Consider the following 13,666-nt stretch of genomic DNA (forward strand, 5'->3'; position numbering starts at 1 on the left):
GTGCTAGTCAAGAGTTCAGAGATCAGAGAAATGTTTAAAATAATGCAGTAGAAAAGTTCTGATATCAATACAGAAAAACAACTAGTCTAATCTTCCTATTTCCTAGCAACATCTAAGAGCAAACACAGTTATAAAATAAACTTACATATAGAGCAAGGCAGTGCTGGTGATGTTGGATGTTCTGAAGAACAATGCAAAATGCTCTGGGTCTCTCTGTCCTTAAAATGGTAATGCAGTAGTACTTACTCATTTCAGATTACATCATTTTTTTCTCTGGTTCCCAGGCTAACAGAAACTCAGAGTTTAGCAGTCCTTTTGATCTTGCACCAGGTCAGGAAGCTACAGCAATAAAATATATTATACATGCAAATTCTAGCAATTAACTCTGGTCTCAAAACAATAGCAAGAATTCCTTTATCCAGACATCTCAGCTCTGAGTTTTGAGATCAAACAATTATACAATGCTTGACTTATCAGCTTTCCTCCAGCAGAATGCAATGCGGTTACATTTTTGAAGTTCAACATTTAACAAAGAGAACAAGCATGTGGCATACATTAATATTTACAAATGACAGAATTATCTACAAAATCCTATCTAGCTAGGCTGACAGCCTTCACATATCTTCACACTTTTTTACATAAAGTAAATTTACTTGGCAATGCAAATTAGAGTCAAAATAATGAGCTGCAAGCTATCTACATCCAGAGGACCAGCGTGAGTCCCCCACAGCCTTGAGTCATATTTTGTATGACTATGACAGGTCAGTTAAGAATTAAACTACCGTACTGCCAAGACAAGATATACCGGTGTTGTGTGGCTATTACCTGATTTAAATTACTAAATAAAATGCAACACGAGCATCATACTCTTTTAAAACAATGCCAATATTCCTTTCTATTGTTTTTTTTTTTAATTTAATCTGTAGATTATAGTCACTTATCTCTAGGAGTAAAAAAAAGACTTGTTTTCAGAATTGCCATTACACAATACATCAAAACACAGGTCTGTCATGGAACAACCTGATTTTCTCTCAATGGACTTCACTCCCTTCATCTCAATTTTACCCTACAGAATATAAAAATTCAGAGTTCATAACACATCAATAGAAATGAGGGGTACACCGAATAGCTACATGTTAACAGAGAGTTTACCAGGAACTCATACTTTGCAACAAAAAATAACTCATTGCTCATGTATAACAGTGGCTGATCATATTACAAATTATGCAAAGTATTGTGCACCTTTGCATATATATTTTTACATTCATTTTCTTTCTTTCTGTCTTTCTCAAGGCACTATGATCCCTGGAGGTTCTACCAGCTTATCTGTTCTCATCATTAATGAAGGAAGTGACAGCGAATTTACTTTTGCTGTTGCTGTGGACAGTATCATATCAGTGGATTTCAACCCCAAGCAAAAGATTCTCAAAAAAGGAGAGAATGTTAGTCTGGAGGCAAAATTCTTGGCATCTTCCTCAATCCAAAGTTTCAAATCCAGGTTTGTGTTTATTATATTTAAACAATACTCTTTAACAGTATATGTTTATTTAACTAACCAGCAAAATATGAGAATATGAACAGTTACAGAAAACACTGCAAAGTATCTTTGCTTTAATAGTATATATGCAATAAGTTAGACATGGGTCTGCTATACTTGGACAATAGCATTTACTGGGTGACATGCTAGCCTTTACCGGGTGATATGAAGCCGAAGCTTTAGTAAATGGCCACCACCACACAGGAAGTGTGCTTTCCCATCATGCATCACTTTCCAGGAAGTGCCTGACTACAATTAAGAAATGGGTCATTTGCAACAAAATGTATGTGTTTTCACAGTTCATTTCAGACTGGTCATTGTGCCAGAGCATTTTTAATGCTTGATCCTCTGCAGATAAAATTGCTTTGCATAAAATTCAAGACTTCTGCTGTAAGTTACTGGGAGTGAAAGTCTACCAACAATTTTGGGCAGAGAAATAAATTATTATATTAACATGCACTATGACACCCCTGGAATAGTTCAACAGATTCTTGCAAAATGTTGTGTGTGCAGTCTTGTTGAGGGCATTATTTTATTTACTATGATTTAATATTATTGACAATGCGTTCTGAAATCCAGAAGCCAAAACTATAACCAAGAATTTTACAACACCTTTCATATGAGATTATTTTAAACAGTGGAAAAAGCAATATCTATCAGTCAACATATTTACATATTCAGAAAGCACTGCATCATATAGCTGTCTGTTTTAACAGCAATAAGGCATTTTGTGAGGACTGTACATTGAATAGAGTGCAGAAGTCAAGAGGAAATGTTAAACAGCATTTCAAGTCTTTTAGTCTGTCTCGAATGTACATATATTTCCCACTGAGGATGTAGCCCATCATCAATTATTATTTACTCTCTTTAGCATCAGCATTATGTACATTTTCTAATGTCAGTTTTTCACTCAGGAACTTAAGTACTTCTATATGATACAAATGTACATAATGCATAAAAGAAATTCTTTTGGAATCAAGTGACTAATTGATTTTTAAATATGTTATACCCCTGATTGCATTAACACAAGAATACTGTAAATTTCTGTTCAAAAATCTGACATTATACAGCCTGGCTCAGAGGCACAGAGAGATGGAGCCCTTACTGCAACCCAGGTGACCATGGTTAAATTAGCAGACACTGAACAGGAAGAGCCAAGTGGGGATGGATGAGCCCAGTCAGCTCTCACCTGGGTTGGAAGAGAGTGGTATACATTTGGGAGCACTGGGCAGTGTGATCTCATTGACGGAGATAGGCTAGACCACTGCTCGTGATATGAGAGAAGGACTACCTGGAGGAAACACCCATTGCAGAAGTAAGAGGATGTCCTCCACAGATGGTCCATTGCACAAATCTCCCCACTACCTAGATAAATCTGCAAAGCTAGGGCTAGAAAAAATGTAAACTGACATTGATGGCTATAAGAAGAACAGCCCCTTCCTGGTCAACTCTTGCCCTGGTGAAGAGGAATGAATGGACTAGTTGGCCAAGATGAGGCCGATGGTCAACAGATAGCAGGAGTGAGAAACCCGCAGGAAAAAAAAAATCTGACATTTGCAATCTGTGTAGTTCTTACCTGTATGAGACAGACAAAAAAAAAGAAACATTTAATATAATAATAATAATAATTCATTTTATGTCAGTATATTACATATATCATACAATTATATTATTATCTTGCTGACACAATAGCCACAGTCCAGAACAGATAAATACCCAAATAAATGGTCACATTCAATTAAAAAATAATTAATTATTTATTAAGCAGAAAAAAATACACAATTTTTTTGAGTGAACACTTCCTATTCATTTTAAAGAATGTTGTGCATCCATCTGTGTTTGTATTTAGAATAAAACAATCATAATTTATCATATATTAACAATTCCCTATTTCCTAAAAAATGGCTTAATTGAAGGTACATTTAAGCCTATACTGTTTATAACATCAGTCAGTATCTGTCATTGTTTCACAACATACTAATTCACTTGTAATAATCTTCCTCAAGTAGACTTTTCTGAACAATTTGATTTTGAAATGTGAATGAAGCAACATGACCTGCTTGTGTTCCTTTTATGTAAATCATTCAGGTGTTTCATATTTTCTGAATTCTAGTGTGCCAAACAATAAACGTGAACTATTAAAATTCAGAGATATTAAGAGAAATAATGGATTTTTCTAAGCACAACTTAACTTTATTTTCTTTCTGATAATATCCTCATTGATTTACTTTGTATTAAATAACTCAAAATAATGCCCGGGATTCAATAACACCTACATTAAGTGCACACCATTGTGAGTGAACAGAAAACAGAAGCATAACTCATACCTTCTCCCTCCTAATTTTAGTTTTCCCACTGATTTTCTTGCAGCTTTAAATATTGACACGGATTCATAAAGTTTACCACAAGTGTAGACTACATGTATACTTACTGTAATCATTCTGAGTGATTAGGAAGCACAAAAAATGTGCTAAGGATGTTCTTGAATACATACCGTCAACACTTAGTGTACACTTTGTGTTGGCATTATTGAATCTGGCCCACTGTTTAATTTCCAGTACCCCCCACTTGTTTATTTTACATGTTAGTAAGTCTTATTAGAGCAATTACATCTGCTATTTACTGCAATAAATTAGATTCATCCATTAACCTTTGCCAAAGAAAGGCAGTGATAAAGATAAGAAACTAATAAACATTTAAGTAACTTCAGATGGCACAAAGAAAAATAGGTGAAAAAAATGACAAGAAATTTTAAGAACTAAATAATTCAGGGGATATTTATGACAAAGGACAAAGAGGGACAAAGACTGTTGTAACACAGTAACCCTTTCTTTTGTGATTTACTAATGTTCTATCTGCTTAATATAATATTTATTTACCTATTTATTCTTTTGATAACAAAAGGAGGACTGGCCACAAAGACCCCTTTTCAGCCATGACCTGCCCTTTAAACTCAACAACTGAAAATACATAAATTATGATCTAACACCAGACTGTAAATTCTCAGAGTGAAATAGATCAGGTATTAGTATAATATCCTCATCTTAACAGCCTCGCTAGAAAATATTTTCTCCTTGACCTTTATGCAGTGATGACTGTGAAGTAAACAATGATTTGAAAGTGTAAAGCTATGCACCATCAACTCAAGCAGATCCCCCTCCCACACTATGCAAACAAAGTGAATAAAAAGTAGAATACACTAAATGTAAGCCCTTTCCAAACAAAGGGGATAGTAGCCTCTTTTCACAGGTAACCTGAGGTAGTGTTTATATTACTAGGGGAAGTTTGGCCAGAGAATTGGGGAACTTCCTTTAGTGTTTTCTGTAGGTGCGTGGGATATTTTCCATACATGTAAGCTACCACCAACTCAAGTAGATGGGACCTCATTTTAACTTCTCATCCAAAAGATGACACACTCAGGAGTGCAGCACCCACCTTATGCTGCACTGCACTGTTAGCAATCCATCTGCCTGATGTGGGAAAAGAACTCAGCCTTATACACCAAGGGTGAGTGTGCTACCTGTTGTGCTACTGACACTGCTATAAATAAGTAAATAAGTGTAGCAATAACAATTCCCATAATGTGAATGCCAACAATGGTGAAAATGGCCAGAAAACAGGAAAAAATAACATAAAACACCTGAAACTTATTCTCCCAAGAATCAGAAAATTAATATGTATATCTATGATCTGATCCAGTATATCATTTACCAGGCCTTGTATCTCCATATGTGATTTAACAACAAGTAAATGAACACTTTTTTGCCCCCCCCCCCTGTACCACCTTAATATTGCATGCTAACCTTAACCCTAACCCTACCCCTGCTTCTAATGCTAACCTTGAAACTTCCCTTAGAAAAAATGTTTCCATAGCACTACCATTATACAAGATGGGCACAGATGCACAAACACAGCAATAAACACACATGTACAACTCTAAAGGTATCCCCTTACCCAACGCTTACCCTAACCCACAAATACTCGTGCAGGCACACTCCCACCCCAAAACCAACCCACTTACCCATGTGTTGATATTCTGGACTGATGACATTCTTAAATATACATAAAATGAACTGCTGAGATTATGATAGTGCCTTCCTAGTATCAGCATTATGAATTGTCAATTTTGCAGACACACTTTGGTCAACAAAACATGATTGACAAGTGTACAAGGTCAATGGTCCCCAGGGTTGGAGCATATGCCTGTTCTCTGGAAATTCTGTGATCTTGGATTTAGTATATACAATTAGCAGGGGGTGTAAGGGTTACATGGGGGCTTTCCCCACTGCAAAAAACACTGTTCTGGAGTTTGTATGGTCCAAGGTTGTACTTGAAGCATGCTTGTCAAGCTGGTGATGTAGCAAATGTCGATCATTTGGGTGTATTTAAGTATACCTCAATGTGTGTGTGTGTGTGTGTGTGTGTGTGTGTGTGTGTGTGTGTGTGTGTCTCTCTCTCTCTCTCTATATATATATATATATATATATATATATATATATATATATACATACGTATATATTATATATGTATATTTATGTGGGTGTGTGTGTGTCATTTACTCTGTTGAACTGGCTGTTGATCAGTGGAGTGAATGATTGTAAAATGTGGTTGATCTGTTCATTTAAATAAGATTTCACATGAAAGGAATATTACTTGCAGGTAAGGTAAGTGAGGATTTGATGAATTAATGCAAAATATTTAGATATTCTGTAGGTTCTGGCATTGGGGGAAGGAGTGTATGTAGGCAGGTTAGGCTTGGGGTAGCATTAAGTGAGGTCATAGTTGCAATGTAATGTGTGTGTGTGTGTGTGTGTGTGTGTGTGTGTGTGTGTGTGTGTGTCTAAATTATTGGTAGTGTTACAGAAAGGCTTTTTGAAGGGTAAGGTACACAGTTGGGGTTAGGGTTAGCAGGTGGTCTTCAGAAAATTTGATCTGAATGTTTGGTGGGTTTTTGGTGTTATGCCTGTAAAAGGAAACTATTTATTTCCTTTTGTGATCTTTCTTTTTTGCGATGCTTTGAATGTTTCAGTGTGCTGAATTTTGGAATGCTGGAATCTGTCAGTTCAGGTTCCATGTCTCCACATTCTGATAATTCAACATATACTTATACAGGTGGGCGTGTATATATATATATATATATATATATATATATATATATACATATATATATATATATATATATATACATATATATATATATATATGTATACACATACATATAGACATGCTTAAAAACATACACTGGCATCCTACAAAATTTTAATCTGCATAACTGATTGATTTTTTTCTCTGCGAGTATATTAATTAGTATGGTAAAAAACCTGGTTGCCCCGTCATAAATGCCTATGAGACTTTATTTATATTCCATAACACAAACCTAAGTTACTGTAGACCTCTGTGCTTGGTACACGTGACATGCTTGTAACAGGACCTGGGTGGAATAGTAGATTGCCCATAAAAACTGTAAATGAATGAATGAATGAATAAAAACTAATAAGCAATGATTTTTTAGTAGTTCTACATTTAGATTATTTTATTTTATTCTAGACTGTAGGTGTTTTTACATTTTATTAGAAGAAAATCTACCAACATTGCAAACATAAAGCAATTTGTTTTATGCAGTGTAATGCACTAATTGTAGATATAAATGTATATTATACATCACTGTGTAATGAACAAATACCAAATGGTTTTCACAAAATAGAAACAATGATAATGATTAAAAAGTAATGAGGCAGAGTATACATAGTGGCCGAGTTTAATAAAACACAAAATGATATAAATGAAACAAACATTAAGGGAGGATAAAAGTGAGCAGCAGAAACAATTTTGCATGGACTAAATGAACACCATCATAGTCAAAGTGAAATGTGTATTCAAATAAATGATGCAAAGAACACTGAAACGCAAGTTAAATTTAAAACAGAGAAACCTGACAAAAATTATAAAGGAGCATGATACAGGCTAAGCAGAAAGAGGAGACTTGTTAACCAAATTATATGGGAATGTTGTTTGAATATAGTTGAATGTAATGTCATTTGGGAGAAAAAGAATAGGCAAGTCAAGTCATTCCATATTTACAGATACAGATTGAAAAGGGCACGTTAAAGCTTTTTTTTAATTAAATCAGTAATAGAGAAACAGAGAGGTAGACAGACATGCACAGATAGTTGATGATGTATCATTATATCCAGAAGCATTGTATTCGCTTATATGTAATGGTGTCAAACAGAAAAATGGAGTATTTTATTCACATAAGTATCCAGCATTGTTTATGAACAATGTGTACAGGAAATCACTGATGCACTAAATCTAAGCTACAGTGGTAAGGAGCTTATTGGAAAATCTTGCACTGTTAGATGCAAGGTATTGTCTAAAAGGATCTAGTTGATATGACTGAATGGTCATAACATTGAAACCCACTTCATCGAGACCACAACATCAATTGCATTGTTGAAATCTGACATGATCAAAGTTCAAGCCATGGAATACCATGGTAGGCCAGCAGCTGAGATGTCTATGTGTACTACTATTTAAATACACTGTCCTCACTATATAAATAAATATATGCCTGTAGACATGGTGACATCTGAGCCACTGGCCTACCATGGAACTCGATGGGTTAAACTTTGAACATGTCAGCTTTCAACAAATGCAGTGTTTGACACTGTGGTCTCAGTGGAGTGGATTCTGACATTCTGGCCATTCGATTGTGTCAATTAGGTCTGTCTGAAAGACAGAGATCTCGGCTTTGCATCCCAATGGCCAAGAATGTGAACAAGTAAGTGAAGGTCACATAATCTTTGTTCTCACCAGCAGTATCAGTTCTGCTTAATTTCTGAGCTATTGTTTTCTTATCTTGGGGCCTCAGGAGAAGGGGATAAAATGAGCAATGGTATATTCACAATAGTTTTGTAATTATTAATCTGCTCTTTTTACAGCACTGCCACTTTTTCAGCATCCTCAACCTCTGCAAAAAACTATGTGAAGGTCCCTATTTCAGTGGTGCCGCAAGATGCCTTGGTGAGTAATAATGGCTTCTCTGGTTAGATGATTTCATCAAGTTGCCATTTAAATAGTCAGACTTATCAGTACACCCTTGTCTTGCTCCAGTATTGGATCACAGTTGTAGAGATCTAGGAACAAGGTCGGAAAGTAATTTTCATGTTTAACAGTTTGCTCAATGTAGTTTGGATCATATTCCTTCTGGGTGAGGGAAATATCAGACAGCTTTGTCCTGAGCCTAATTTCTTCTTTAGGATGCCCTCTGACCCATATGCGGACTATCAGTTCGGTTTTTCATAACTCACCACTATACTCTAGGTTCTTTTACATCTTTTCCATGCTGCTCCTAACCAGTCAGGGAGAATAGCTTTAAATGACAAATACAAAAGGAAGTTCATTGTCCTGAGCAATAAATAACTAAATATAGAAATAAATAAACACATAATGGATTACACAGATATTTTTATTTAATTAATTGTTTGACAAGCTCATACGAGGATCCACTCCAGAAATTTCCAGCTATTTCTTCTTGTGCAAATAGAATGACTGGGAAATATGTTCAGGACACTGGTGATATTCTCCTTATTCGGCAAGTAATGCTGCAAATAGGCATTCTTTTAATAGGAACAAAACAGGCTGGAGCGAAGCATAGAGAAACATGGTACCGAATAACCCACTGTGTACTGTTAAAGGAAGTGAATGACTGGAAGTGGTTTCAGAAACAAGGAACTTTGCTTTTCTTCTGTCATTTTCACAGATTTTTGCAGCCTAGAAATTGAGAAATGACTCACTAGAACTGAACCAACCTTAACTCATTCCCTCCAGTACAGTTCTTTGGAGCGTGTACCTTTAACTACTAGTGGGTGTGGCTTGAGCCTTTAAAAATTGAACTTATCACCTTACAGTTCTAATGATACTCATAAAGAGAGGTCAAATATCAATACAGTTGTGTTTATCAACATGTATGCTTCAAGATAAAATATTCTGTTACTTGTAATTAGCATGGTTTTGGAATTATTAATGCAGATACGAACAAACAATATTTGATGTCTCGAGGCACAGTAGGAGGTAACTATAGAAATGCCTGGAGGGCAGTTTGGTGTATATTCATCACACTACAAACTAATTATGGAGCCAGAGAGAGGGTTTTTTGCTTTTGCAAACATTACACTGGTATGCCCATAAGTGTGTGTGTGTGTGTGTGTGTGTGTGTGTGTGTGTAGGTGCGAGTGCTTGCATTGTAACGGCTGATGATATGAGTCTAAGAGAAAAATTTGAATAAGTCCCAAAAGGCCATGTGCTGAGCAGTTGCTGTTCCTTAATCTTGGCACTAAATTTATCTGGGTAGAGGAAAGCAGAGTATGGTAACATTTATCAAGACCCATCAAAGTACAGAAGTGTATGCAGAATGCAGCAAGGAAGGTATTCCTTTGCAGGAGAAAGAGGGAGACCGCCACAGATCCTCAGGAGTAATCAAAAGTAAAACTGTTCCTTGAATGAATGAGTCTTTCACATTACAGGGTCAGTTTGCAAGCAATATCAGATCTCAGTTTTGTTATTCCTTGCACAAACTGCACATGAAACAGGTAAATTAATTTATGTGGCAAATGAAGATGCTTTGAATTCAAGTTTTCATTTGCTCACCACCAATGTTTTCCCAGTGCTCACTATGCCAATGTACCTTCTACTGTTACTGTTCACAATATGAGAAATGATACTGTACATCATCATTTGTGCAGGGGGTACTGCACCCCCAAACACTTCTGATATATAAATATACTTAGTTGGATAAGAGGCAATAATGTTTCCATGTCTACAAGTTGATGCAACTTTAGAGGTAATATATTTAGAGACTGGGTCCCAGTCTCTAAATATATTACCTCTAATGTTGCCTCACAGCAAGAGGTTCCCTGATTCGATTCTCAGCTGAGATGCCGTCTGTGCAGAGTTTGTATGTCCTCCCTGTGTTTGCGTGGGTTTCCTCTGGGCATTCTGATTTCCTTTTACCTTCTAAAGACATGCAGTAGGTGGATCTGACACTCTAAATTGATGATAGATGTGAATGTATGAGCAAGTGTGAGGTGATAAGAACTACATCGGTAGGGCTAGCCACCTGGCAGTTTAAACCTTGACTCTAGATGATTGTCAATGTTGAAGTGACACCGCATCCCCATGTGCAAAAATAGGAACAGGGGTTGTGGATTGATGGATTTAGAGACTGGGTGTATATGTGTACATCCTCCCACTCTGAGTGGTATATCTCATAATAATATGATTATAGCAGTAAATCTCATGATAATATGATTATAGCAACAATGTATTGTGACAGTGTGGCAGTGTGAAGGTGAGTTCGGTAAAGTGGGAAAAGGTAACAGCACTGGGAAGTCAATGCAAACACGCAGAACTAATGCACTACCTTCACAAGTATTGTGATCTGTTGGGTGCAATGTGACCCCTGCTGGATGAACTTAATATCTTAATTAAATGGTAGAATTTCAAGATAAAATGTTGACAAAGTCAAACAGAACTAACATTTGATCAATCATTTATACAAAAGTCTGGGCATGAGTTATATTCTATAGTAGGTTGTCCATGTGCCACAGATTTGGCAACCCCATGTGTTTACATTCTGACTGGACATAGGGGTGGGGGGTTGCTCTACATTTGGGCACATACAGCTTGTATTTAATAGTTATCCAAAGATAAAACAATGTTTTCTGTGTGATGCATAAGCCTTGGTTGGAAGAGAGCATAAGATATGGAATAATGTGGGTCTTGTTGGTAAACTAGAAAAACAAGAACAAGCAACAAGCAAGGAAAGTCAGTGGATAACTGAGAAGGATAAATAGGTAGCACAACAGATGAAAATTTTTGAAAGGGGTCAGGATATGTATGTATGTGACAATCAGCACAAATTAACTGTCAGGTCTAAGCATTCACAAGGTTGGCATGGTATGAGGGAAACGTAAGGGCAAAACAAAATACTGCAAATCACAGGGTAAGACAGATAGCAAAGAGAAAACTCAAGAGCAGGCTTCTGTGAAGCTACAGTGGTATGTCTGAACTCAGAAATGGGAGGAGACTCAAAGTGTCGTAGTAGTATTAAGTATTACTGTGCATAAGTGTCTGAGTGTGTGAGTATACATATGTTTTCACGTGGGCACAACTGTGTAATGTTTGCAAAAGCAAATAATCCTCACTCTGACTCTATACTTTATTTGTGGTTTAACTGCATGATCTACTGGTGAACAGACAATAAACTAGTGTTAAGGTTGATCCAATACCGCTGAGTCACTTCACAAAAATCTGTAAGAGAGGTGCAGAAAAAAAAACCAAAGTAAAATGAACATAGTAGGCAAGGTATAAAGCTTTGTCTTCACATGAAGGCAGATGCTGAAGGCTGGAAGCTTGAGTAATGTACAAAGGAAAAATTACAGCTGTACAAAGTGATTTTTGCATAATGAAGAGCTAATCAGCTGTTATAGCAAGAAAATGTAAACACCATGATTTTCTTTGTAATTTATTCATCTAAAGACAATACCAAATGACAAAAAGGATAATCACTAACTGAATTTATGAATAGTTCATACAGAGTGATTTTCAACATAAAAGTAATACACAGTGTGGCTTTGCTAAAGAACAGTTTATATAGTGGATTTGATATAAAAGCTCAGTCAGAGCACAAAACGCAGATGCTTGAACAAGAAAACAGACTCAGTGGACTTAGAAATGATGCTGCTTTTGTTGTTACTTTGGAAGCTCTGCATAAAAGAGGAAGTACAGCCTTAAGCATGACTATAAAGAATAAAGTGAGAATAGTACCCCATGTTCCAGTGGTCTGATGAGATAGATTGGATGGCTGTTTTGCATAAGTGGCACTGGGTATGACTGATAGAGGGTGGACTAGAAAAATGCAAAGTGTAGGTATATTTTGTAATCTTTTGGACCCACTGGTCCTTGGTGAAGATGAACCATGTGGCCTGGGGTGAATCTGTGTATGGGCAGTGCTGCCAATAATCTTGCAACTGAGGAGCACTGTCATTAAGTGGGAATGCTGAAAAAAGCCAAAGAAAAGGAAGACAATGAGGCCAACGTGGAAATTTTTTAAAAACACGTCTGAAATATAGACTGATATAAGGACTGACATTGGATAGAACCTCACCAGACCTAACAATGCCAGGCACTGTAATTGAAAATCCAACAGTCATCCTGATATAAAAACACTAAATCTGATATCAGGGAGTAGGTTAATGTCAGGTCTAATTCCAGGAGGCTGATCAACATCTGAGTCAGAGTTAGGAGTAGGTTAATGCCAGGAGAAATATAAATGTCAGACCTGTCATCAAGGTACCACTCAAGGAGCTAATAATAGAGCATTCTGAGTAGCCAGGACTGATATCAGTGTAAATATCAAAACCCTATACCCTGCAGAAGAAAATCACAATCGGAGAAGAAATCCCTGGCTGTGTGCCTTAGAAACTAGGCTGCTGGAATGCTGACACTGCCCCAGGTGACTGGTGTATATGGCATTTGGTGATATTATCCAGCAGATCAGCCACCATTTTAGAAAGGTCTTGAGCTGAAGGCACAAGAGTCTTCCTAACATTTAGTTTAGAGCAAAAATGTATTAGGCTATGCGAAGTTGCGCAGGTGAACTTATCTCAAACTGTACGGCACAGGGTGTTGACTGAGCAGACTATGCTCTCACAGAGTGAATGAATGTGAGCTACAGGTTGTGCTACTGCCTAGATCACTCTGAGGACCAGCAGCCCCTACCACTCTTGACCTAGAAATCAAGCGAATGAGAAGATGAGGAGGGGCACAGTGAATCCACAAACTATGGGGCTCATCTATACACACACTGAGGATACTGACAGCTCAGAACCTTCTCTGCAGCACTTTGAGCTTTTCTTCTTCCTATCGATTTTTGAACTTTTTTGGGGGGGGGGGTGGACTATAAAATTTTTTAGGAATGTGTGTCTCCTTCTGGAAGCCTTATTAAAGTACTAAAAAGATAATTTTTTTTTTTTTGCTTATGGCCTAAACAGAAAAGCACTTAGTGTTTTATTTATTTATAGGTTCATAGGTTCATACTAGGCTATCTGCCCTAGGGCATTTAAAAGC

At 36.7% G+C, this 13,666-nt stretch overlaps 1 protein-coding gene across 1 annotated transcript in view; it reads left to right on the plus strand.

Moving 5' to 3' along the window:
• Nucleotides 1-13,666, plus strand: part of LOC122811422 (von Willebrand factor A domain-containing protein 7-like) — a 405,726-nt gene that overhangs the window by 364,285 nt on the left and 27,775 nt on the right. Inside the window, exons 12-13 of the mRNA XM_044083258.1 lie at nt 1,294-1,498; nt 8,479-8,560. Of these exons, the coding sequence (XP_043939193.1) occupies nt 1,294-1,498; nt 8,479-8,560 (287 nt within the window). The remainder of the gene's footprint in view (nt 1-1,293; nt 1,499-8,478; nt 8,561-13,666) is intronic.

This window comes from Protopterus annectens, chromosome 9.part0 (genome assembly GCF_019279795.1).
Source record: "Protopterus annectens isolate FY-2018-M chromosome 9.part0, PAN1.0, whole genome shotgun sequence".
In the NCBI taxonomy this organism is placed as follows: Eukaryota; Metazoa; Chordata; order Ceratodontiformes; family Protopteridae; genus Protopterus; species Protopterus annectens.